The sequence below is a fragment of the Labrus mixtus genome, chromosome 21, assembly GCF_963584025.1.
Source record: "Labrus mixtus chromosome 21, fLabMix1.1, whole genome shotgun sequence".
Lineage (NCBI taxonomy): Eukaryota > Metazoa > Chordata > Actinopteri > Labriformes > Labridae > Labrus > Labrus mixtus.
In genome coordinates this window covers 22228036-22252552 of record NC_083632.1, presented here as the reverse complement: position 1 = coordinate 22252552, position 24517 = coordinate 22228036, and the positions used below count along the sequence as shown (strand labels likewise).

General features: G+C 37.8%; 2 protein-coding genes across 2 annotated transcripts in view; both read left to right on the top strand.

Annotated features, from left to right (window-relative positions):
• The first annotated feature begins 9552 nt into the window (after positions 1–9552).
• LOC132955529 (peptide Y) lies at positions 9553–17319 on the top strand. Its single transcript, XM_061028403.1, has 4 exons — positions 9553–9703; positions 9960–10147; positions 16310–16390; positions 17036–17319. The coding sequence occupies exons 1-4, from the start codon at positions 9605–9607 to the stop codon at positions 17058–17060; spliced, it is 393 nt and encodes a 130-aa protein (XP_060884386.1). The 5' UTR covers positions 9553–9604; the 3' UTR covers positions 17061–17319.
• Positions 17320–17438: 119 nt separating this feature from the next.
• mpp2b (MAGUK p55 scaffold protein 2b) overlaps positions 17439–24517 on the top strand; it is a 53862-nt gene continuing 46783 nt past the window's right edge. Inside the window, exon 1 of the mRNA XM_061028015.1 lies at positions 17439–17815. The gene's annotated coding sequence lies outside the window, so the exon portion shown is untranslated. The remainder of the gene's footprint in view (positions 17816–24517) is intronic.

The window sequence follows — 24517 nt, the reverse complement described above, 5'->3', positions numbered from 1 at the left end:
AGGTTTAGCTGGCATATCACTTCACAACAGCCATTAACTTTCACTGACACTCCAGGCCACTCCAATATCCCCATCCATTGTTTTTCAAAGGGGCTGCTGATATATGGCCTCACACACACACACACACACACACACACAGCTGTAAAGCCAGAGCATCAGAGTGATTGATATCAAAACTTGGGTGGCTGTTTGTTGTCAGGCTAAAAGAAGAAAACACAACACATGACCATTTATTATTTTAAGATTCAAACAGGCTATTTTCTTCAAGTTTTGCCGACATCAACAAAAAGTAATCTGTTTTGAAATCTTGGTGAAGATGGTCACAACACATGAAGCCCTGGACTCCAATGAGAAATGGTGTCATCAGATATTGATGACCAAACAGTTCAGTTACATGCAGCCCGTTTGCTTTAATTACTATAAGAATTGATTATGTCGGGCCTTTGTGTTTGTGCACTGCATCCATTGGATCATTGAGTCTATTCTTCATTTAGACTTACCCTGAGATTAGAGGGGGGGAAAAGCCAGTTTCATGTTCTGTGTAATTGGCATCTATTGGGAGGAGATCCTGAGTCAACCCCCATGAGACCTGAAATCCCTGAAGCCTGTGGGCAAAGTCAGCTACTATCTCTGTCACTGTGACGCATGAACACATCGAGTCACCTCAAGTATGTCGTAAAGTGGTGCTGAAAGCTGACGTCATTTCTAGTCACCCATCACCTCTGTAAAATCTTGGTGCAAAGAATCTGGACAGTGAGGTATTGACCTCATCTTGACATCAGAGATTTTAAAGGACTTCTTTTGATGCTGAACTTAACGTGCTGGTTGTTATGAGCATTTTAAGTTTGTGAAGGGGGAATTAAAAGAGCAACATAATGTGTCTGTCACAATAAATAACGCCCTAAATAGGCTGTGGAAAGTGTATAAAACAAATAAAATGACAGAAGTGGAAGCTAATGTTATCAGGATCTCAAAGGTCAAACTTTTAACAAAAAACAACAATTATTAGAAAATAAAAACTGTTAAACTTTCAAATAGATATTTCCTGGCTCCCTGACAGCAGTAAAACAGGAGAAATACTGACAGAGAAAATGGCAGATTTATTAGAGTTTCCATTTAGTTTTATTGAAATACTGTTACTGAGGTAAAAAAGCAGGCTACACAAGGGATATTGAGAAGTTGTGATGTTCTCTTAATCATTCCCTTGAACCTTTCCTGAGCTCCTGTCACATGTCTCACCATCCATCAGTTACCTGATGCTGCTACCACAAGCTCACTCATAAACACATCACAGTGTAGGATCAAACTATAAATGGTCAAAGTGATGCCATGTCAGCGGTGAGATTTTGTCCTTCAGGGAAGAAAGACACTTGCAAGAGGTATCCCTGATTGGGAAACCAAATGTGAAGCCTTGAAGTTCAACAAATATTCTTTTTATTATTATTTATGTTTAAATATTGTCACTTACAATAAAGGAAAAACAAGATGTTGTGGTTTTAACAACAGCCCTCCTACAGGAGAGGAGAATCATATACAGTATGTCATATACATAATTCCGTATACAATACATTTCAAAAGAAGGGATGAAAACAGCAGACAAAAGGGGCAAACAAAGATTGAATCGTCTCTCTCCCCTGGATTACCACAACACAGAAAGTATACAAATAAGTAAAGAATAATGGAAAGGAAAATAATTCCCCCAATATATCCCACCCCAACCTCCCTCTCCGCCCCCCCAGCCCTCCCTCCCTCCCCACCCAGCACTCCCTCCCTCCCCACCCAGCACTCCCTCCCTTCCTCCCTCCCCACCCCAAGGACCCCACAGATAGACCAAGCATAACAAGCAAAAGCACAACATATAAATCATAACAAAGATTTTAAAGTTTGAATGGTGTCTGTCCAACAAGTCTACAAATATTCTGTGTTTGATTGAGTGTGTATGCCCTTCAAAAATTGGACATTTTTCCATTCAAGTAATTTGATTGGACAAGAGGCATTCCATTAGTGCTGATGATATACAGTATACCAGCACTGGGTCTTTTACATTTAAAAATTAATAATACGATAAAAAAAAACTGTTTACCCTATATGCCTCTTTGTTTTCTATCCATCCATTATCTGTACCGCTCTTCTTGTTCGGGCTGTCTTTGGGCGAGATTGATTTGTTGTATAAAACCAATATCAAACTCAAGGTTGTGAAGTTATACTGAATCTCAGCACGGCTGCTCTTATATTCAGTACAACATTACTCCCTTCTGCATAACATTTCTTAAATATGCTACTGTTTTCTAAAAAGTCCTGTACAGTGCTTCTGACTGGCAGCAGAGCCTTACTAAGCCGTTAACATGCTCATGAATTACCACACTACGGTAGTAGGTAGCTAACCCACCATTTTGCCTTCTGAGCTGTGCAAACAGACCTGTCTGCCTGGAAAGCACTCTGCTCATATTAGTGACTCCCCCACTCTGGAGATAAGGCTAAATAAAAACGCATCATCATTTCCCCCCTTCTGTCCTTGATGGCAGGAAGGAGTCAGACATCCTCTTGGGAGATTGCTCTTACAGCGGAGTAGAGTTTTTGTAATCGTGTGTGTAATCTTCCTTTCATATTTGGACGAGGCAGCATGTGTCATGCAAATGGAAAAGGTGCTGGTTTTACTATCTAAAGTGAAGACAGGTTCAGGAAAAGGCTTTTAGAGCTCCATTTGAGGACAGGTAGAAGCATATTGTAAGTAGATTTCCCACATCATGATTTGTTCAAGTTAGCACTCGATGCAAAAAAATCGGGTAATTTTTCTGCCTCACCGAACAAAAGTGACAGACGAGCAGATTTAGGAGGAAAAGTTGGTAAAATGCAACAAGATAAGAGAAAAAGTTTTGAAAGCCAGTAGCGTCCTACTGGTCGTATTATCTTTAAACTTAATGGCAACTCAAACACTTCTCCCCTCTGCAGGAGCCCAAACTGCATTTCAGGAGTGCATTAGCTGGGTTTTAATGGACTGTGAAAACCTCAGATGTCTGCCCTTTACCTTATCTGAGGGCTGTTACATTCTCAGTGTTTGCCTTCAAAACTCCGGCGATGGCTAATGACTTTTCTTGTGTATATTGTTGTTTCTTGTCATTGACTTTTATGGCCAGTAGAGTGAAGGAAGATCGGCTGATTACTGAGGCAGAATGAACTAAATGTTCAGGATAGCCACCGTCAGCTGTGATTACATCGGAGAGGACACATAGAACTAACACTAGAATGTCAGATGATTAACCCATTATTTAACCACTTTAAGCCAGTTCCCACTTTATTCAAACTCATCAAATTGTTAAACGCCATTATTGTCCCATTGTTGTTCCATTTTACAATTCACTAATTGTCCCTTAATACCAGTCTGAATTATGGTAAAATAAACGCTCAGAAATGGTCAGTAATACGTCAATCTGCTCTGAGCCTTTATCACACACACTTTTAACGGCCTGTTTATTGTCAACAGCTTCTGCAGGTCGGTGGAGGCTGTCAACGGAGATTTATGCCCAAATCAAGATGTGTTTTTGACAAGGGCTTAGGGACTGACAAAGGAAAAACCATTGTTTTTTACAACACTATAAACAGCACTTGGGACGATGAGTCATGGGTTCCCTCGGGAAGCCCAGACGGGCACCATGTATGCGCTGCTATGCTATATAACTGTGACAGTTTCTTTGATTAAACCATGATCTAATACCATACTGACATTAATCTTTTACTGCTGGAATGTAAAAGATTACCATTAAAGATTCATTTTTTTCTGTGTTATGCCATCCAACTCCTTTTGAACAGGATGTTGCTATAAGAAAATTTATACTGTTGTGAATTATGGTAACATGAAGCTAAGGTCATGGCAGACATTTTGAAAGAAATGACAACCACTGTTTTGGTTGTTGAATACAGGACCTGTCTAAAGAACACATTTCATTCTTGCTTACTTTGTGTGAAAACAGAAGTATAATTATAACAATCCAACAAATTCACATGTCGCCAATTTTCCTTCAATGTCAGGCTCAGAGTGGAAATTCAAATAGCCTACTGTTGTGATGTCATACAGATTTTTGCAAGGCTGAAAGTTGGGAATCCAACAAAAGTTATCATTTTAATGCTTAACATTTTTCAAGCATCTCAAAAACAATGAATAGTGAAAATCTGACGGACATCTGGTCATATTTTAGGTAAACATGTTTTAACTGTCATTAGCTAACTTAAGACAACAGCTAACAGTAATCGAACACTTCCCAGATAACACCACCATTTAATACTGTTACACAATATTATTGATAAGATTTGTCTCTGTGGGAAACTGTCAAGGCATTTGAATAGGTGTCAGCTGGTGTGATAACAGTAATGAGTTTTTGACATTAGCATCCAACCTGTTCCTGGCTAACATAAACATAACATTCACCAAGGGATTTTGTGCCTTCCCTATTTTATCTTTAAATAGTATTTAAGTATTGTATTATCGAGGAATTGGTTGAACATTATCACTATCTGTTGTTTAATGGTTACTAATAAATGGTTACTAACTACCTTAAGTTGCTTTATTAACATATGTCTGTCATGGCAGGTTTTTCACTATCCTGTCATTTCAAAAACTTTTCATCTGGGAAGAATAGAAATGATACCAATTTGTCAGTTAACCTATGTTCATAAAAATTGCAACCTGGAGTAAATTAGACTTAAATTTGTACAACATGTAACAGTATTTCAGCACCCAAAACATGGTATAGTGTCAGAGGGAAATTACGGCCATGCATATTTGGGGAATATGTCTTTTTTTTCCTTTCCTTTTTGTTATGTGTTGGACTATTTTTACGTAGTAAGAAGTTGGCAAGCAGTCATCATTGACACCAGGAAGCTACAGCTCAATAGCCTGGCACATTATCCCAAAATATAAGCAGTAATGTTGATCTTTACAAGTGCTGAGAGACATAGTTTGTCTCATAGTGGTTACTTAGTGATTACTTAGTGGTTACTTCGTGGTTACCTAGTGATTATTTAGTGGTTACTTAATGGTCACTTAGTGATTACCTAGTGGTTACTGAGTGGTTACTTAGTGGTTACTTAGTGGTTACTTAGTGATTACTTAGTGGTTACTTAATGGTCACTTAGTGATTACCTCCCCCACCCCACCACTACCCCCTCCCCACCGGATCGTGGGTTGGCGGCCTGCCAGAACAACCCCCCACACCCCCTCCCCTCCCCACCGCATTGCTGATGGACGGTCTACCTCCCCCCACCCCCTTGCTCTCTATCCCTCTTCCTGCATCTTATCCCATCTTTCCTTTCCAAGCCCGGCGCAGTCTAGGCCTGTGAAGACTGTTTTGTCATGAGCCGGGGGTTTCCGGCCGAAGATTTCTGCCTTTTAATAAGGCAGTTTTTTCTTACCACTGTAACTTTTGCTGCTTTGCTAAAGTGCTCATGATGGATAGGCCGGATCTTTGTAACATAACAATGAGTAAGGTCTTTTTACCTGCTCTTTTGTAATGTTAACAGACAATGAGTAAGGTATTTTACCTGCTTCTTGTAAAGTGTCTCGAGATAACACTTGTTATGAGTTGACGCTATACAAATAAAAGTTGATTGATTGATTGATTGATAGTGGTTACCTAGTGGTTACCGAGTGGTTACTTAGTGGTTACTGAGTGGTTACCTAGTGGTTACTTAGTGGTTACCTAGTGGGTACTTAGTGGTTACTTAGTGGTTACCTAGTGGTTATTTAGTGGTTACTTAGTGGTTACCTAGTGGTTACTTAGTGGTTACCTAGTGGTTATTTAGTGGTTACTTAGTGGTTACTTAGTGGGTACTTAGTGGTTACTTGGTGGTTACCTAGTGGTTACTTAGTGGTTACTTAGTGGTTACTTAGTGGTTACCTAGTGGTTACTTAGTGGTTACCTAGTGGTTACTTAGTGGTTACTTAGTGGGTACTTAGTGGTTACTTGGTGGTTACCTAGTGGTTATTTAGTGGTTACTTAGTGGTTACTTAGTGGTTACTTAGTGGTTACTTAGTGGTTATTTAGTGGTTACTTAGTGGTTACTTAGTGGTTACCTAGTGGTTACTTAGTGGTTACGTAGTGGTTATTTAGTGGTTACTTAGTGGTTACTTAGTGGTTACCTAGTGGTTACTTAGTGGTTACGTAGTGGTAACTTAGTGGTCACTTAGTGGTTACTTAGTGGTTACCTAGTGTTTACCTAGTGGTTACCTAGTGGTTACTTAGTGGTTACCAAGTGGTTACTTAGTGGTTACTTAGTGGTTACTTACTGGTTACTTAGTGGTTACTGAGTGGTTACTTAGTGGTTACTTAGTGGTTACCTAGTGGTTACTTAGTGGTTATTTAGTGGTTATTTAGTGGTTACTTAGTGGTTATTTAGTGGTTATTTAGTGGTTACTTAGTGGTTATTTAGTGGTTATTTAGTGGTTACTTAGTGGTTATTTAGTGGTTGCCTAGTGGTTACTGAGTGGTTACTTAGTGGTTACCTAGTGGTTACTTAGTGCTTACCTAGTGGTTACTGAGTAGTTACTTAGTGGCTACTTAGTGGTTACCTAGTGGTTACTTAGTGTTTACCTAGTGGTTACCTAGTGGTTACTTAGTGGTTACCTAGTGGTTACTGAGTGGTTACTTAGTGGTTACTTAGTGGTTACCTAGTGGTTACTTAGTGTTTACCTAGTGGTTACCTAGTGGTTACTTAGTGGTTACTTAGAGGTTACTTAGTGGTTACTTAGTGGTTACCTAGTGGTTACTTAGTGGTTATGAAGTAGTTAGTTCTCCATTCGTTTCCCACTAACTAATCTAGCTACACCAGAACATGTGATTTGGAAGTTCTCAGTATCTAACCATTACTTAGTCGTTACTTAGTGGTTACTTAGTGGTTACTTAGTGGTTACTTACTGGTTACCTAGTGGTTACTTAGTGGTTACCTAGTGGGTAGTTTCCCACTAATTATGGAAAAGTTATGTACTTTATTGTAAAATGTTACCAAAGAACAAACTATGATTAGTAGGACTTTTTGGGGTTTATAACTATTTCAGAATTGTTGAACATGAGCCGGGTCAAAGTGACCCGAAGACCCCTGGTGTGAGTAAAAAACGAAGACCCTACGATGGTTAATATTTACAGTCTATGGGACAAATGCATACTGTACAGACTGACTTGACCAACACCAGACACTTTTTGTTTCTTGTTTGCAACTTTAAAAAAAACAGATCTAGTACAGAAGATTCATAAATATATATAGAAAGTTAAGAAGCTATTGTGACTACTGTGTCCAGAGCGGAGCTACAGGTCGACATGAGGACATGTTTTCTGAGATTATTACTTGTTTTACTCCTTCACTGTTTCAATCTTTTCATACACATCGAGAGTATTGAGAGAGACGTTTCAGTTTTATCACATTTGTACATTATTCTAATGAACATAAAGCAAAAGATGTGTCTCTACACATGCAAACACATGCAGACAGAAACACACACACACACACACACACACACACACACACACACACACACACATGCACACACACACACACACACACACGCACGCACACACACGCACACACACACACACACACACACACACACACACACACACACACACACACACACACACACACACACACACACACACACACACACACACTAAAAGTAGATCACTGCACCTGGACTGGTGGATTAGAATCAACTTCAGGCTTCATGAAGTGGACTGCAGACCATGAAGATCCAAGATAAACAGGAGCCACTGCACGGGTCATAAAATAACAGTAAACTCAGCTTCAGCACTCGAGAACTAAAAGCAGTTTGCTAACACAATGTCTCTAAGTGAGTGTGTACTCATATCAACCCAGCGTCACACAGACCCTAAAAGTCTCTGTGGTGATAAGTATCTGGGGATCAAATGATATTTGGTCCAGCAACACCTCAATCGTTGAATTCAGTGTAAGAGAATTACTGCAGTGAATATGTAAGACACAATGGCATTATTGATCTGTGGGTGCTTCAGCCTATGACCTCTACATCATATTAATGGCTTCATCACCATCTGAATAATAGATGCAGGAGTGGTGAGAGCATAGAGGACCAAAGGTGACAGGGCTAATGGTCAGACAAGTTATCCTACATCATCCCTTGATAATATACAATCATCATATTACACTGATTCAAATGTGTCCGCTGCTTCTTTTTATTCTTTAGAGTAAGGTTGTAAAACTCTGGTTGCTGCACAAACCGATATCTACCTTATCTGGGTGTGTTTATTGAACTATCAGAACACAGATTAGATTGAAGTCAATAAAACAATCAGGTGAGACTGATTAAACGGGTCTCCATGCAGTGCAGAAGATTCACCCAGATTAATTAAAAGACCCCCCAACAAGTTCATTTACCTCTTACCTCTTGTTGTGGAATCACTGCCACGTGAATCTGCATTTCAGGTTTACTTAACATTTATGTTTGTGTAAAAATTTAGCAATACCATTTCATACCAAGATAGTCAACCTCAAGTCACATAATTTTTGAAGTCACTCCAGAAACATATATTCAAGCTATTTAATATTCAAGCTAATATTAAATCTTAAAGTATCTTCTGGGAAATAAATTCCCAAAATAACGTCATGCATGCCGGACAAGCTTTCTATTTTGGCCGTTTATTCTCAAAATAGATAGCTGGCCATGTTGTAATATTCTTCACACAATGCAATACCCATGGAGATTGAGTGCATCCTCAGACTGTGATTTATATTTGAAATAAATTCTTAGTAGTCTCCACCTCTATTTTGAATATTTGTGCAGCCATTGTTTCCATTCGGATGTATTTTTTTTTTCATCTTTGGTATGTTGTTAGTCTATTTTGAGTCATTTAAATGTTCTGGGGTTGGGCACTTCTAAAGGCTGAGTACAGGACTTTTCTTTATTTGCTTTTATAAACACCTTGTGCTTTTCAATTCTTATGCTAATGCAATTTTCACTTTGTACATCTTTTTGGCATCAAAGTTTCAGTTGCTGCTCTGTGATCATCAAATAGCATATTGGTAGAAAATATATTAACAAGAGCCAAATTTATATAGAATAAGCGAGTAAACCGTCAGATTTACAGGTGCAGCCATGGTGCTTACTGGGCTGCAGCTTCTGTTGCCTTTAACCTATCTGATTTGAAACCATAAAACATAGCATGGACTATTTTATGGGCTCCTGTCGCTGTTCCTGGTGCTGAAAAGCCACCAAAGACAATGCAGCAGGTTTCTTCTTCTTCCCATCTTTTCAATATGCAATGTTGATGTGCAACAAGTTATACATCGTGTATAAGAGGTAAGTTTATAAATCAGCAAGTTTAAGCTTCAATGCATCTTAACTACGACAAAAAAACAACAACTGACTACACTAAAAAAAAGTGATATCTGCGTCATTTGTTTTGCATCTGCACCAAAATCAACTCCCGGAGTTTTGTCAAATATTGAAACGGAACTATTTCTAGCTGACTGTTTATTTACATATGTATTTTAGATTAAAGGTGCCCCCCCCCCCCCCCCCCCCCCCTCCACTGGAGTGAGGGGTGTGGTTAAGTGTTGCTCAGTGCGCATCAGGTAGCCCATGTGTCGGACACTATATAACTGTGATGAGCCAGAGGAGAGCAGTGAGACTGCCGGGGTGACTACACAAAACCACATCACGACACAACTGTCAAAAAAAGTAAGTCGTACTACTTTTCATTTATTTTACTTGAATGCAGCCTGCCTTGATTTATAACGTATCATCTGTACGTGATTTTCTCATTAACTTTATATCCAGGAATGTGTTTCCATGTGAGGAGTTAGATAAGAGCGTTTTGTTTATTGGGGTAGCCTAAAAGTGAAATAGAACGGAAAACATCACAAATGTAGTATTTTAGCTTTAAGAAATGTTTGTAGACTCAAACTTTCATCCTGGTCTGTGTCATTGTCCTTAGATGGCCAACCTACTGAGATCGTGGATGATGTTCGCAGCGCTGGTGCTCTGCCTGCTCGTGTGTCTGAGCAGCTTTGCGGACGCTTATCCTCCCAAACCGGAGAGTCCGGGCAACAACGCGTCTCCGGAGGACTGGGCCAAATACCACGCAGCTGTCAGACACTATGTCAACCTCATCACCAGACAGAGGTAATGCAGGGATATTGAACCTTACTTCTAATTTGCTTCTTCTTTTTTTTGTAACCATGCACTGTTAGGTGGGGGTTGTTTCTGTAGTAGATGAACAATGATTAAATCGTGAAACAGACTGTGGATCATCTTAGATTTATTCAGCCATGGTCAGACAACATAGAAACACAACACACATGGCTGGCAAAGTGCAGACCATCGCTGACCCATGCTGACCAAGATCTCACAATCATTGACAATCATTGACAAAGTCTTCATCTTCACAGTGTTGATTATATTCTACTAGAAGGTACAGCCCACAAATTCCTGGCTGCTTCGGTTCATCTCTAAAAGGCTAGAAAGAAGATATCATATTGATTCTTAAATATCAGACATATACATTTCTTCAGTCTCAGAGTCACATTTCCTTTTCAGCTCACAACAGACACTTCAAACCAAATATAACTCTGCTGTTATGAGGTCTCTAACACTATGTATTACAGCTTCACAAACCTAAAATAAGAATTACTCTGAGATGGTTTACACAATTTAAAGATATATCCACAAAATTATCAAGATGAATGAATTCATGAAAATACGTACTAACAGTTTCCCCGTTTGAGGTGTGTTTTAATACTGTCCACATAACATCAAAATGTTTTAGGGGTGGTTAGAAAATATAGATAAAGATCATAGGTCACACACTTGCTTACAAGATACCAAAACTTAGCAGAAAAGGTAGAAAACCTTTAATGTTCTATTTGGAAACTCAGATCATGTTCAGTTTCAAAGAATGAAATCTAAAGATATTGTCAGTGGTGAATTTACAGAACATTTGAAGATGTTTAATTAATCAAGACTTAATGTATTTAATGATATCTAAAACATTCTGTAAAATCAAACCAAAATCAAATACTTTATATCACATCCCGCACTTTTTAATTCATCTTATTTTTCTGTTTTTTATTCTGATTTTTATTTTTGCTATTTTTTATAACAATAGATAAAATGTTTTAGCAGATATGTATTTTAGAAAGATAATCAATAGAATTGAAGCAATGACTTCAGGGTGCTCCAAAATCTCTGCTAACTAGAAATTAAAGAAATCTCACCTAATGTTTAAAATAAACGCAATTCTGACTTTCCTGTCTACCCAAAAGAAAACAGGAGAAATCTTTTTTTTATTCAAACAAAAAAATTGAGAAATCTTTAAGATTCCATGTAAAAATGTGGTAGTACTTTTTTGAACTACTACAGGTTTTGAACAGTAAAATGAGTTACTGAGTTGATAGATCTTAGAATCAATGCATAAAAAAATAACCACATAAAACTAGAAACTATCATCATGTTAGTAAAGAGAGGTACATTCAAAATTTAGGAAAATCCCAAAAATGGTCCAAAGATTTTTAAAGTATTATAATCTGCACTATTTCTCGCATCGCGATTAACTTTAATGCATATATCATTTCTGAATTTGCCCAATGTAGTTAATTGAATTTAATTAATTATGGAGTTTAACTGTAACTACTAATAAATGTTTCAAAAGTAAAGATAAATTATGTATAATTTAAAAAATTGAAACAGTAGGCAAACAAATATTATGAATGAAGTTACTGAGCAAGAGTGGTATGATTTGCGACGGTAAAATCAATATAATCAAATCTAAGAAATTTGAAAACTTTTGTTAACTAGAAAAAAAATGGAATTTGGATTTATTTGGATCACCGAGCTCATTAACCATTTGTCACAGCTGTAGTTGCTGTTGTCTCACAGGCAATATGTAGTTCGGATCTGACTTGGGAACTTTCTCCGCGGGGTACATCCCTGCTGATGTTTATGTATACAGCTTTCTGTATCACGTTGTGCTAGACCTGGCCTTGGTCTCTGGGTGTTCCAAGTACTCATCGCAATGAGTGCAGTAGAAAGTCCGACGTCAGATTTTTTTATGCCATTTGGCATTTGGCATTTGGCGGGAGTTTGTACCCGTGCCTGCTGTTGTCCGGTAGGTTAAAGGCTCAGATGGATCTCAAATTGCAATAATGTGTCCTAGAAAAAACTTTACTGCCATTTGAAATTAATTAAAAATAATCACCTTAGAATAGAAGTAAGCAGATTGAAACAAGACCAACTCCTCCTTTTAAATCTGGTTAAATTGATTTGAATTATTTGGTTTTTAATTCAATTTCACTCTTGAACATTAGCAACATTTCATGTTTTTGATAAGAAGCTAGACTTTAGTAAGAAGAATTGACTATAAAAAGTAGAACAGGCATAGAATGATGTCTGAGTCAGCTTTTCATTGAGTGATACCATAAGTCACACAAACTAATAGAAGCTTCTTTATTTTGTTTGTGTTTGTGTAGCTTATATCACCACTGGTTGAAAGTCTGAGTATGCTTGTTCATCATATTAAATAAAGTAATTATTAATAATTAAAAATAATTGAAATGTGGAGTTCGTTTTGCCTAAAATGCGTTAGTCTAAGGTGGCTCGTTATCTTAAATCTCCTATTGGACGATATGATAGGAAGTGGACGTCTCCACCTTCTACCAATCGATCCACTGTACGAAAATCTGTTGTATCAACTTATTCTAAAATAATTATTCTATCAATGTAAAAATATGAATACTAAGTAGACTGGGATAATCTTACATGTCCATTTCAAGTATGGCTTTTGAGTATTGCTGTGTCCCTTTACCATCAGATTGTTTCTGTAGGATCAGAAAAGAAAAATCAAATCAAATACAGTTGTATTGCTCCACATATCTTTATAAAGAAACATGTTAGAAAGCTTCTCATTCTTAATCTTACAAAGATCAGTCTGTCGATATCTTACTCGTTCAGATTGTGGTTATGTGATGTTGTTGTGTCTAATGTTTGTGGTGCCACATAGACTCTCGATGCATGTACTGTACAGTATCTATTGCAGTTGTCCTTTAATCTTGACTAGTTCTGATTACTTGAAGCATTCATGTGGCTGTTTCATAGTGTAGTTTGCTTTCTATTGGTTTCGAGTTGCAAACTAGGAAGTGGCCACCCGGTTGGAATGAATGCACAGTGGTCTCGGCTAGTGGAATGGAATCTACCACCTGCTTAGAGCACTCAGAAACAAAACAGAGTAAATACTTAGCATATTTGATCAATTAAAACAAGTCCTAATCTTTCTAAAGATTTAAAACCTTGTCATTGCTAACCATGCAATAACACATTCCATCCTCTAGGCTTTGATTTCTAATACTGTCTGAGTAAAAAGATAAACCATTGTAGGAGAAACATTATGATTAAAGGTATCTGCCTTTGACTCTGTGTCAGTCATTGCAGAGTATACAAACAGCTTGTCATATACAGTATGTCATAATATCAGCTTGTCATGCATTAACAGCTATGTTTGGGTTTAACATGTCTTAGTTTACTGACATGTTGTGCATTATGACAAAACTGTAGAATTAGTTTATATATATTGGTTCTATATTTCTTTCTATCCTTTGTTTATGTTATAAAGTCACTGAAATCCCATGCTTTAAACACAGATAACATGTAGTCTCTATCCCACAAAAGATCACATGCTGAAGTGTTATTTATTAAAACTATGGACCTTAGTCCAATGTCTGTTTGTTAAAGCTACCTTCTATGGGATAGTGATTATCAGTCCATGCTGCTAAACAAGTCAAATAAAGTTCTATATTATAAAACTTAATCTGCTCTGAATCTACTCTCTTAGATCAATTTTATTAACAGATGAATCTGCTAAAAGTTAGAAATGTGGTACCCATGTTATCACTTTTATGGTTAGTTCTTTTACCTATTGTTTAAGAGTTTATTATTTTCCTATTTTTATTTATTTTATCATTTAACAATAACTTCATTAGTTCCATGCACACACAACAAATTAGTAAATATAGTGCACCCTTGTATAAACCGTAAGATAAAACAAGTCTGTTGAATACATTTTCTTTGAAAAATTTCTATGAATTTGTCAAATTTAGTCATATAAATTTAATTTTCTGGACAGTAGGAAAATAAAATGACAATTGCTCGAGACTTTTAGACAAAACAAAACAAGACAGTTGACCAGAAACACATATTAGGCATATTTCAGTCATTTTCTTCATTATTCTTTTTCCATTAGCCAACACTACGTCCCTGAAACGCTCTGCCTGCAGTTGCCTTTGATTCAGTTAGCAAGTTGCTATAAATGACTCTTCTTTATTCCTTATATTCTTCCATATATTTCTGTATCGATACTTTTTCCATAAAAATCCATATTTCCATACATTCCTTTTTCCATAAAAATCCATATTTCCATACATTCCTTTTTCCATAAAAAATCATCAGCTGCTATCATTCTATAATTAATTGATACAATTTTACAAAGGGTTTCTATGCATTTATTCTGCAAGCCTACCCCTACAGCTAAGTATTAGCTGCATCTAAATCCCCTGATTTAATAATACATTTAACACCGAGGTTACACGCTAACCTCTGCAGCCATGCCAGTGTTCAAATTGCAGGTAATTCTATGTCCTCATAGAATTTCACAAATAGCACATTGATATCCTAGCCCCAAAGATAAACTCTGTCACAGGCAGAAAGTCCTCTAATGAGTTTGTTAGTATTACCATGTGAAACATAGACAACATAACAATAACATTAATTATCGATTTTAAATTTCATAAAGTCCAGAAATACAACACTGTGTGATTTATTTCAACTACAGTACTCATATATATCCAATAATATTAAATTGTCCAAATCCTATAGAAATAGTCCCCAACAGGTCTTTTAACAAGAAACACTTCTTCCTGGGTCTGAAGTGATCTCTGTCGACTGTTCGTTGACGCCACTGTTAGGTGGGGGTTATTCCTGTAGTAGATGAACAATGATGAAATCGTGAAACAGACTGTGGATCATCTTAGATTTATTCAGCCATGGTCAGACAACATAGAAACACAACACACATGGCTGACAAAGTGCAGACCATTGTTGACCCATGCTGACCAAGATCTCACAATCATTGACAATCATTGACAAAGTCTTCATCTTCACAGTGTTGCTTATATTCTACTAGAAGGTACAGCCCACAAATAAATAATGCATGGACTACTGCTCCAAAGGGCACATCAATAGAGTGTATTGAACACTGTTTGGTAAGTTTTGAACTCCTCATGGCCATGAGAAGATTTTCAGAAATCTTAAATTTCCAGTCAACATTTAAGTCACCCTGAGAAGTGAAAAAGGACAACTAACTGAAGCTGTGCAGTGGGTCACACAGTCAGTCTCCCTCTCCTTGATGTGAGGGATTAAGTCTGCAACTCAAGGACAAGTTAGCAAGTAAAGCCACATGGGGGTTCCAGACCTCACCTATAAGGGCATTTTTACTCAGGTGAGTTTATTAAATGGAGACCAGTTAGAAGCATGTAATGTTTTTGTTGCATCTTGAAATCCTCTTATAAATATACTTTTGTCTCTAAAATCCTAATGTCTTCTTTTTCTAGCTTCAATACTTAAATGAAAGCAGGTTTTGTGGAAACATATACAGTAAGGGCTAAGAAAATGCAGCACAGAAGATATCTATAAGGATTTAGAAATTGTCCTTAAAAAGCATTTATAGTATCGTGAAATCAGTGGCAGTTCAGGTCAACAAACTGGAGGGTGTACAGTTTTCCTGTCATAGAAGATCAGGTTAAACTCTTTTCTGTAATTAAAACTCTGGATCTGCCATTACACTCAAATGACTCCCAGTGTAACCCCTCAAACAAAGGCAGGTTTACTCTTCAGTGCCCAGGCATTGATTTTTGTAAAGACGCTTGGAAAGACAAAGTCTGAGGAGCTCAATGTGTTTGCCTGGCTGGACCTTGAGATGTGAACTTGAAAACACTCCTTTTCTCTCACATAATTGCTCTGCTGATTTGTGATTGGAGCGTAGAGCCAGAAGAGAGAGAAGACTGCTAATAAAAGCTCAGCAGGGTGTGTGCAGCTTACTCACCTTCTTCAAAACTGGATGACTGAAAAAAAAAAAAAAAGTGTACAATTGTTGAAATTCTTAGCAGGGCTGACGGGGTCACATCAACAGAGCTCTTAGTGAATCACATGATGGCTGGCTGGAGAAGAGACCAGTTCCACATGAATGTGAATCTCCAACTAATATTAACTTACCTTTTTTTTTTGTTTTATTTTCTGCAGGTATGGAAAGAGGTCCGCCCCTGAGCAGGCAATGGCATGGCTGCTGTTTGGAGGTGATTCAAACCAGGACGCTGAACCGAGGTGAGAGAGAACATGTCTGGTTTGATCACACTGGGTTTCTAACCTTTTTTCAAGCAGAAAACCCACCAAAATAACGAAGAAAACTAGAGCACTAACTGTTCCAACTGAACACCCAGAGAGAACATATCTTGCAAGATTTAAAAGCTTTCATGTGTGTCTGTTGTCACCGAACGAAGTTGTATCTTTAAAGAGAACATTTCTAGTATCTAAAAGGGAAATCTAGTCCTTATTTTTATATTGATTATAGTTACATATTTTGGGAGAAAATGTAGATATTTAATTAAATAACATCAAACTCCATAACAAGGTCTGATACCCAATCATTTGCGTAATCTACCACGCAGTTCTGCTCATAATGTTTCCATATATTCTCATATTGTGTTATTGCTGTAAGCCTTTCTATAAAGGGATTTTATTGCTTTTTATGACGCTCATCCAGAGCTCCTTGCTAATATAATTTCCCTCTTCCAAGTGCATATTGATTAACATTTTATCTCGCTGCAGATTCAAACAGTGTATTGATTATGTCATCAACACAATGGTCGAAAAGAGATCTGTCAGAGCTGGCGTCTCATATGACATTTTAAGATATAAGTGTACATTTCCATTTTTTCCATTAACATGCTTTTTTCTCTTATTCTAAAGCTCAGACTACGGTGATCAGTGGTAAATGAGCCCAATGTTTACTCTAACCCAACTGCCCTCCTCCAAGATCCTTCACTTCGCTAATCAACAAGACAACCTGTACTGGAAATTGAGACTCTCCATACTTGATTATTTTATGTGCATGCACACCTCTGATCTGTCTGTGTGTATTCCCCTCTAAGTAAACCTATTTTTTCTTTGGCCAACAATGTAAATACTTTATATCAAAATCAATCACTTTACAATAAATACTTTGAATGTAATAAAAGTATTAAATATTCAAACTTGATTTGGTATGTTTATTTTATAATAGAATGAATTGACTGCATTCCCCTCTGCTGCCACTAGATGTCACTATATCACCATCAGGCTTGGTTTAGTGAGTGTCTGTAACTGCTGCTCTTGTCAGGGAGGTTTATGTCGACGGTAGCGGACACGCTTCAACTTCAAACCGGGGTACTACATCGAGAGACGCTATTGTCATCACAATAACCCTCCCGGTAATCCTTAGGGAGACCGGATAAGCGCGTAACAGATCGGCCAATTGGCTTTTAATCGATGGAGCTATTTGTGAGAGCAGGCGAGCCGTTTAAGGTGAGGTCTCGTTAAAGATAGCAGCTTGTGTGGGTTGCCGTCGGTGTAGTGAAAGTGCCTGCACAGATTAAAAACCAGACCTGCTGTGCTTCAACAACCAGGAGAAAGACCCGCTGGAGATATCTCACAAACATATTTTCTGCTTTCTCACACCGAGAAGACATCCAGATAAAGGTGACCGGACAGGTGAGTGCTTCGACCTTTGGTTGTAGGATATTTAACCACAAGATAAAAATGGTTTTCAGTGTAGTTCGATGAATGACATTAACGGGGTTTCTCAAGAAAAGGCATATCAGAGATAGACCATAGTCCACCTTCGCCTCTCGCCAGGTGGATGTTTATGCACACACACAGTAGTATCATGTTTTTTCTTGTGTCCTGTGAATTTATCAGGTCTCTATGGAGATAAAGTCTAACTGCCCTGATCAATGTCGCTTGACACGCATTTTCTAGTCTTTAATAACGCGTGCCTTCTGACGTCATATCAACCTCAATCAGTACCCACGAGCATTTTTTAAGATAGCCTAATTAACCTTGGGCTATTTGCACCTGTACGATGTGAACAGCTGAAAACAGCCTAGCTCCTTCACACTGTGTGCTGTGGTGTGTATTGAATTTGAGAGAGGGGGAAATAATTCTAAAAAAAAACAGTGCACTGTTATGTTAATAACAACTACTGGACAGACGTCATGCACCTGTTCATAGCCGATGCGCATGCGCACAACAAAAAGACGTTTGAGCGCGTGCGGACCAATAGAGGTAGGTGTAGGTGCAAAAAAGTGTCTGACGTGCAGGATATTATGAGGGACAAAAAATGACTAAAGTATAAATAAATTAATAAGTAAATAAATGTTGGGAGAAATGCATACAATAATGTATAAATAAATCATTAATTAAATAAATGCATCAATAAATATATAAATAAATATATAAATGCTGAAAACAATACATCAATAAATAAGTAATAAATACACTTGCATTTATTTATATATATATATTTATTGATGCATTTATTTATTTATTTATACATTATTGTATGCATTTCTCCCAGTATTTATTTATTTATTTATTTATACTTTAGTCATTTTTTGTCCCTCATAGGATATAGGTTGATAAATAAGGAGAATGCTACCTAATTCTCCCAGAAATTAATAGACACTGTCGTCAGTGTTTTAGAATTGACATAATGTGCTCTCCTGTTATATGTCCGGCTCTATACTTTGTTTCTTATGTCTTACTTTGCTTCCAATGGTGGCAACGAAGTATCACTGTGCCTCAAAGTGAGACTTTTAAAATCCAGCCCAGATCAAAACACAATCACTTAAAGGAGAAATCGGAGGACCTAATGTGTACATATTGATAGATCATCTGTTTGTACCATCAGTTTAAGCCACGTTCAGCATAAGCTCATCAATTTGTTAACACAACTATTACCTATTATCTTCTCTGCCTATTGGAAACGTGCTTTGCTTACTTTAGAAGAAGTAATACATTTATCTTTGCCAGAAAGAAAGGATTAATTGCATTTTAAGTCTTTGTAAGAGATTTAGTATTTATGTTTCACTAATCAGGAAGCATTAAACTACAGAACAACCACTTCAGATCTCAACAACAAGCCACTGCAAAGACGGCAATTAGAGGCTTATTTAATTGGTACGAAATCTATTGAGTCACTTTTAACGACTTATTAATATATAAACCAACAGTCTTTATAATGATCTGTTAAAGTGGACATATTATCCCTCTTCTCCTCCTTTTCAAACAGTCCCCTGTGGTCTAAATGAAACATCTGTGCTGTGCTTTGGTCAAAATATAACATGAATCAAGCACCAGAGGAGGTTTGTGACCCTGTATAAACCAGCTCTCTCAGAACGCTCCGTTTTGGTGTGTGTGTGTCTCTTTAAATGTAATGACCGCCCCCTGCGTTTTCCCAGTAGACATCACTCCTGTTTGTGCATTCATGTGGTGTCGGACACATCGGAAAAGCGAGTTTCTGAGTTGTAAAAGTCTGAACAACAACTCGGAAACTCGGAAAAGAATTAGGTGCCCGACTTCCAACTATTTTTTTGTGATCTGTGACGTTGATTAGCACTGTGAGTCAGATGTCTGATTCGTAAATTACGTCAATATTGGACCTGATACCCATATAAGATCGGATCGGTCCCATCTCTTGAAAAATCCAACAGTTGGATTTCATATGAAAGATGCATTAACAGTAGATCTAATTCAGGGGCTTTGACTGGATTAGAACAAATTCACTGTGTGTTTTGAAAGAAAATATTTCACAATAAATCTCCCTGCTTTGGACCGTGTTTGGGATGTACTACAAGATCGGCAGGTTCTGTTCTATACCTAAATGGAAACATCATCAATGTTTCAGCAATAAAATGTTTTAAAACTTTAACTTAAAGCTGGTCTGTTAAATAAAAAAAAGTCCTTTACACTTTATTTTATCAGAAAGATTTAAGTACATTTTGACATTCAATAGGATCAAATCAGAACAAAAAGCCAGCAGTGTGAATCAGTGACCATGACATGCTAAACCTCAGAGTCTTGCACACTTGACATTGAATTCAAACAAATTCTTTTATTTTTTTCACACATTCAGAAAAAAATCAAGGAGCTCTTCCTGTTGTGATCCCTGAACTTCACACCGATCTTTTTAAATAAAAAAACTCGGAGGGCAACCTGGTTATTTAATTTGACATACAAAACACTCTAAGAACACGTCACCATGGCACTGTACAGTTCGGCTACTTTGACACTCTGAGTTAATTACCTTATCATAGAGTATGTGTGCTCAACTGTAGCTGGCAGAGAGAGAAGTATAACCCAGCCACGCTCGATTCCACAGTGACATTAATCTGCAGAATCGCATATCGCTCCACCATCTTTTAACCTGTGTGGTGTTAGTGAAATGCTTATTTACTCTGCCACCTGCCACCTCTTCCATCCAGGCTCAGATCTCCATTTATAAAGGATGAAGCATTTAAAGGCTTAATATGTGATTTTTCACACTTAAATATAATATAAATCAAGTATATCCTCTGAAAATAACTCTGTGAGTCATGACTGTCTACAATGGGTGTAACACCCGAGTCCCACTGTCTGTGATGTTTTCAGAGTTTTCAGAGTCCTATCTTCAGTTTGTTTACATCGCCCGGACGGCCGGCTGACTCCTCCCCTCATGTATAAAAGTTGTTTAATTGAGGGACTAGAGAAAAGAAGAATAACATACTGTACTCACTGCTTAACTGTGTTTCTAGATCACGCTCATTTCAGGTAAATTTACATGCAGTGTGAAGATACGAGCATAATAAAGATCACTAGCATTAGCATGCTAACACAACAATGCAGCGCAAGTTGTTTTGGTTTCATGCTGGTGCTCAAGGGCGATATCTGCTGGATCAAAAAATCACATATAAAGCCTTTAAATGAAAACTACATTCTATTTTAATAGGGAAATGTGATATTTACATTATGCAATGAAGTTATGTTTAGAAATACATGTTCTGAGGAAAAAGCCTTCTCACTTCATGTCATGAATTCTGACCCAAAATCAAAATGTTGATGCATTAAGTCAACAATCTCAATACTCTTGTTAGCACAACGTGTTGTACAGACATTCTTGGTCACCATAGGATGAATTGTAATCACTTTGATGATACCCAGTCTTCACACACTGTCAACATCAGGTTGGAAGTTCAGTTATTTCAAATACCTGCAAAACTTGTGCTCATCTTTCACTGTAAATTGCATTGATGTAGAAAGCATGTAGAAAACATCATGACATGAAAGGCCACTCAACTTCAGTAGTTTGGAGATTTTTTGGCTATCTACAGTCCAACAAAAAACAGAGAAGCGTGCTCTGTAAACTGTGCAGAAGAAATGACAGCTGAGACGGGCAACACCACAAACCTTTTCCACCATTTCAAACAGTGTCACCCGTTATATCACACTGAAAGCAAGAAATGACCAAACGTCCCAAACAAGTGTTAGTGGACCCTTAGCAAGCACTGGGCCATTATCAGCGTTTTCCAGCAGCGTGCACTGAGCTCATGATGGTGAAATGTTTACCTTCAAGTGTAGTTGGTCATGTTCTGACAATAAAGAATATTAAGTATTAACCATCTGGTTTCTTCAACTTTCACTCAGGAGCAAAAACCTGCCTTTAAATTTGAAAGAAATAACGATTTGACATTTATTAAAATAACTATGGTATCAACTGATGTGAAAAATATTATTGTGTCATATCGCCCAGCCCTACAATAACTTAGATATTTTAAAAGAGGTACGATTGGTTCTTTGAACAGCTACACTCAAAGGGAGCTGAGCTACAACTGTAATAGATGAGGACATTAAACTGTTGGCCTGGTTATTATTCAGACATGTTCATGTGACATGCCTGCCTCTTTCATAAAGATGAGAAAATGATTTCAAGTCGTTGGAGATTTTCAAAAAGATACAGACCTTACTGATCCTGTAATGCAGTTCAATCATCAGTACAATTTACACTGTACTGTCATCAGAGGAAAGAGCCTTCATTGCTTTCCAGATTTTGTCTTTACACATCATTAGTTAGAATGTGTTAAGATAGACTCCTGGTGTTTGGTGACACTTTTTCTCATCTAATGCCATTTTAATAAAAAACACTCACCGTTATGCAATTCTTGAATAACACGATCGATAACACTCTGATGTCTGATCTCTGTGGCTGCATTACAACTTAACACACTTGTTTACATAATTTAGAATCTGGAGTTTGGCAACAAGGATTGCTGTCTGTGGGTAATACGCTCATCTAGCTACAGTGACATATGCTTTGGTTATACCATTATAGCTGCTCCTTAAGAAAAGTGGACATCGTTAATGAAATCCCAGCAGGGGGGTGATCGCATAGGACCCCTGCGGTTGGCTCTCAGTGCTCACCCGAGTTCTTTAGCCTCTCAGTGGTATGTAGGTGACATTTAATTCTTATTACGCTAATTACAGACCCCATCAGCTGAGGGAAAAGAAAGCATCAGGTGGTATCTGTTAAAAATGGAAAGTGTTGTGTCATAATGCTGTTTTGGAGGAAGAGTTAAAGGAATTAGTTTTTCTGTAACAAAGGAGAAGATGAACTTAAAATGTGATTTCTAACCTTGTGAGAATCTCTGATTCAATCATATAATTGTAGTGACTACGGAGTCCACAGTCTGTTAAGCCTGGCTCACACTGCAGGATAATCGGGCCGATTTGAGCTCCGATTCTTCCTTCCCGACAATCTCAGGGTGTCTCCCGACCCGATTCTCTGTTCAGATTATCTTGTAGTGTGAGCGGTACAAAGATCCAATCTTAACGTCCCCGATCTGCCCGGCGATCGTCGGGGACACCCTGATTTATTTCAAACATGTTTGATATATAGAATTTAAAATCTTGACGTTTATGTCATGAAAGGGTCCGGTGTGATTACAATATAATCACAAGAGACAAGGGAGGACTGTAGTCATGGTGACCAGCGGCAGGACGCAACCCGGGGTGTTTTTTTTTTTACTTTTCTGTACAGATCATCAGTGCAGCACTTTTCTGAAACATGATGATACTTGATACGATTGTATTAACTTTTCTATATCCTACAACAACTTCCACTTCCTTCTCTTTCACCAACTGCCGTCCTTTGTTTTTTTCAAATGAAACTTTATTAACAACTGTCAACGCTCCGTCTCGATTTCACTCGTACAGTGAGAGCTCTCCGGCCGTGCCCGACAATCAGGTCGTACAGTGTGAGCACGTCAATCTCAAGGTCTGGTCGGGCGTCGTAAATGATTCAGTCATACAGTGTGAGCTCACATGCCACCCCGACTTTTATACAATCGGGGGGAAATTGCACAGTGAGAGCCAGGCTTAAGGTAATGGTTAGTGAAGAAAACCGCACGTTAAAGCTCCTGGGAGGAACTTTCATGTTATGTCAATTTAAGTTCCCCTGTGTGGATGAAGTTTGTCTCTTTGCCAATCTTGTCCTTTAGATAAGTTGTGTTAAGTGACACATTTAATCACATTACTGTTTATTTTAATTGTCTAAAATGCAACTCAGTTGAAATCATTTTCAAAAGGCTGTTTTGGTGGCACAGTGTTCATCACCTCATCTTAGACTACCCTGCAGCAGGGGACAGGCATATGAAATACCTACATAAAAGTAATCGTCTCACTGATGATCTAATCTGCTTTTGAACGCCATATAGAGGCATCAGTATTAATTTCAGTTAAAAACTCACAGGGGGTTTCGCTCAAATTGTGCCCAATCTGCACGTCCTTACTTTAGTAGTAGCACATAGTCCATGCAGGCAACATGACACACCTCTTATTCTCCTCATCATTCAACCAAACTGCACTTTAATTAATCCTCTCCTTCAAAAGACCTCCATGCATTTTGTTTTCATCTTGGTGTTGATGTGAACCCCAGAGGTGAGATTGAATGGACTCCTTTAATAGTGTCTGTTGAGAAAGAGTTTAGTATCTTTTAGTTTGACATCATAAACATGCTGGTGCTCTCGAGAAGACTCTCCAGGGCAGACATACAAAACAAACTCTTCATGAAGTGAGACTCTCAAGTAAGAATAGTGTAAATCCTGACAGGATTGTGTTTCTTCCTTTAAAAGAGCCTCATCTTTACCCGTTTTCAAAGGTTATTTAATCCTACTTTAAGCAGATTCTACAATTCACTTAGCAGACTCTTTTATCCAAAGCGACGTACATCAGAGAGTAAGTACAACACAAGTAATGATCTAGAAAAAAAGGGAACAATGTCAGTAAGAGCAAACGATCAGCTTTGAGTCTGATTGGACACACAGGTGCTGACAGGAAGTGACCAGAGGCAAAGCACAACATTGAGGGCAGTTCTTGAGAGCT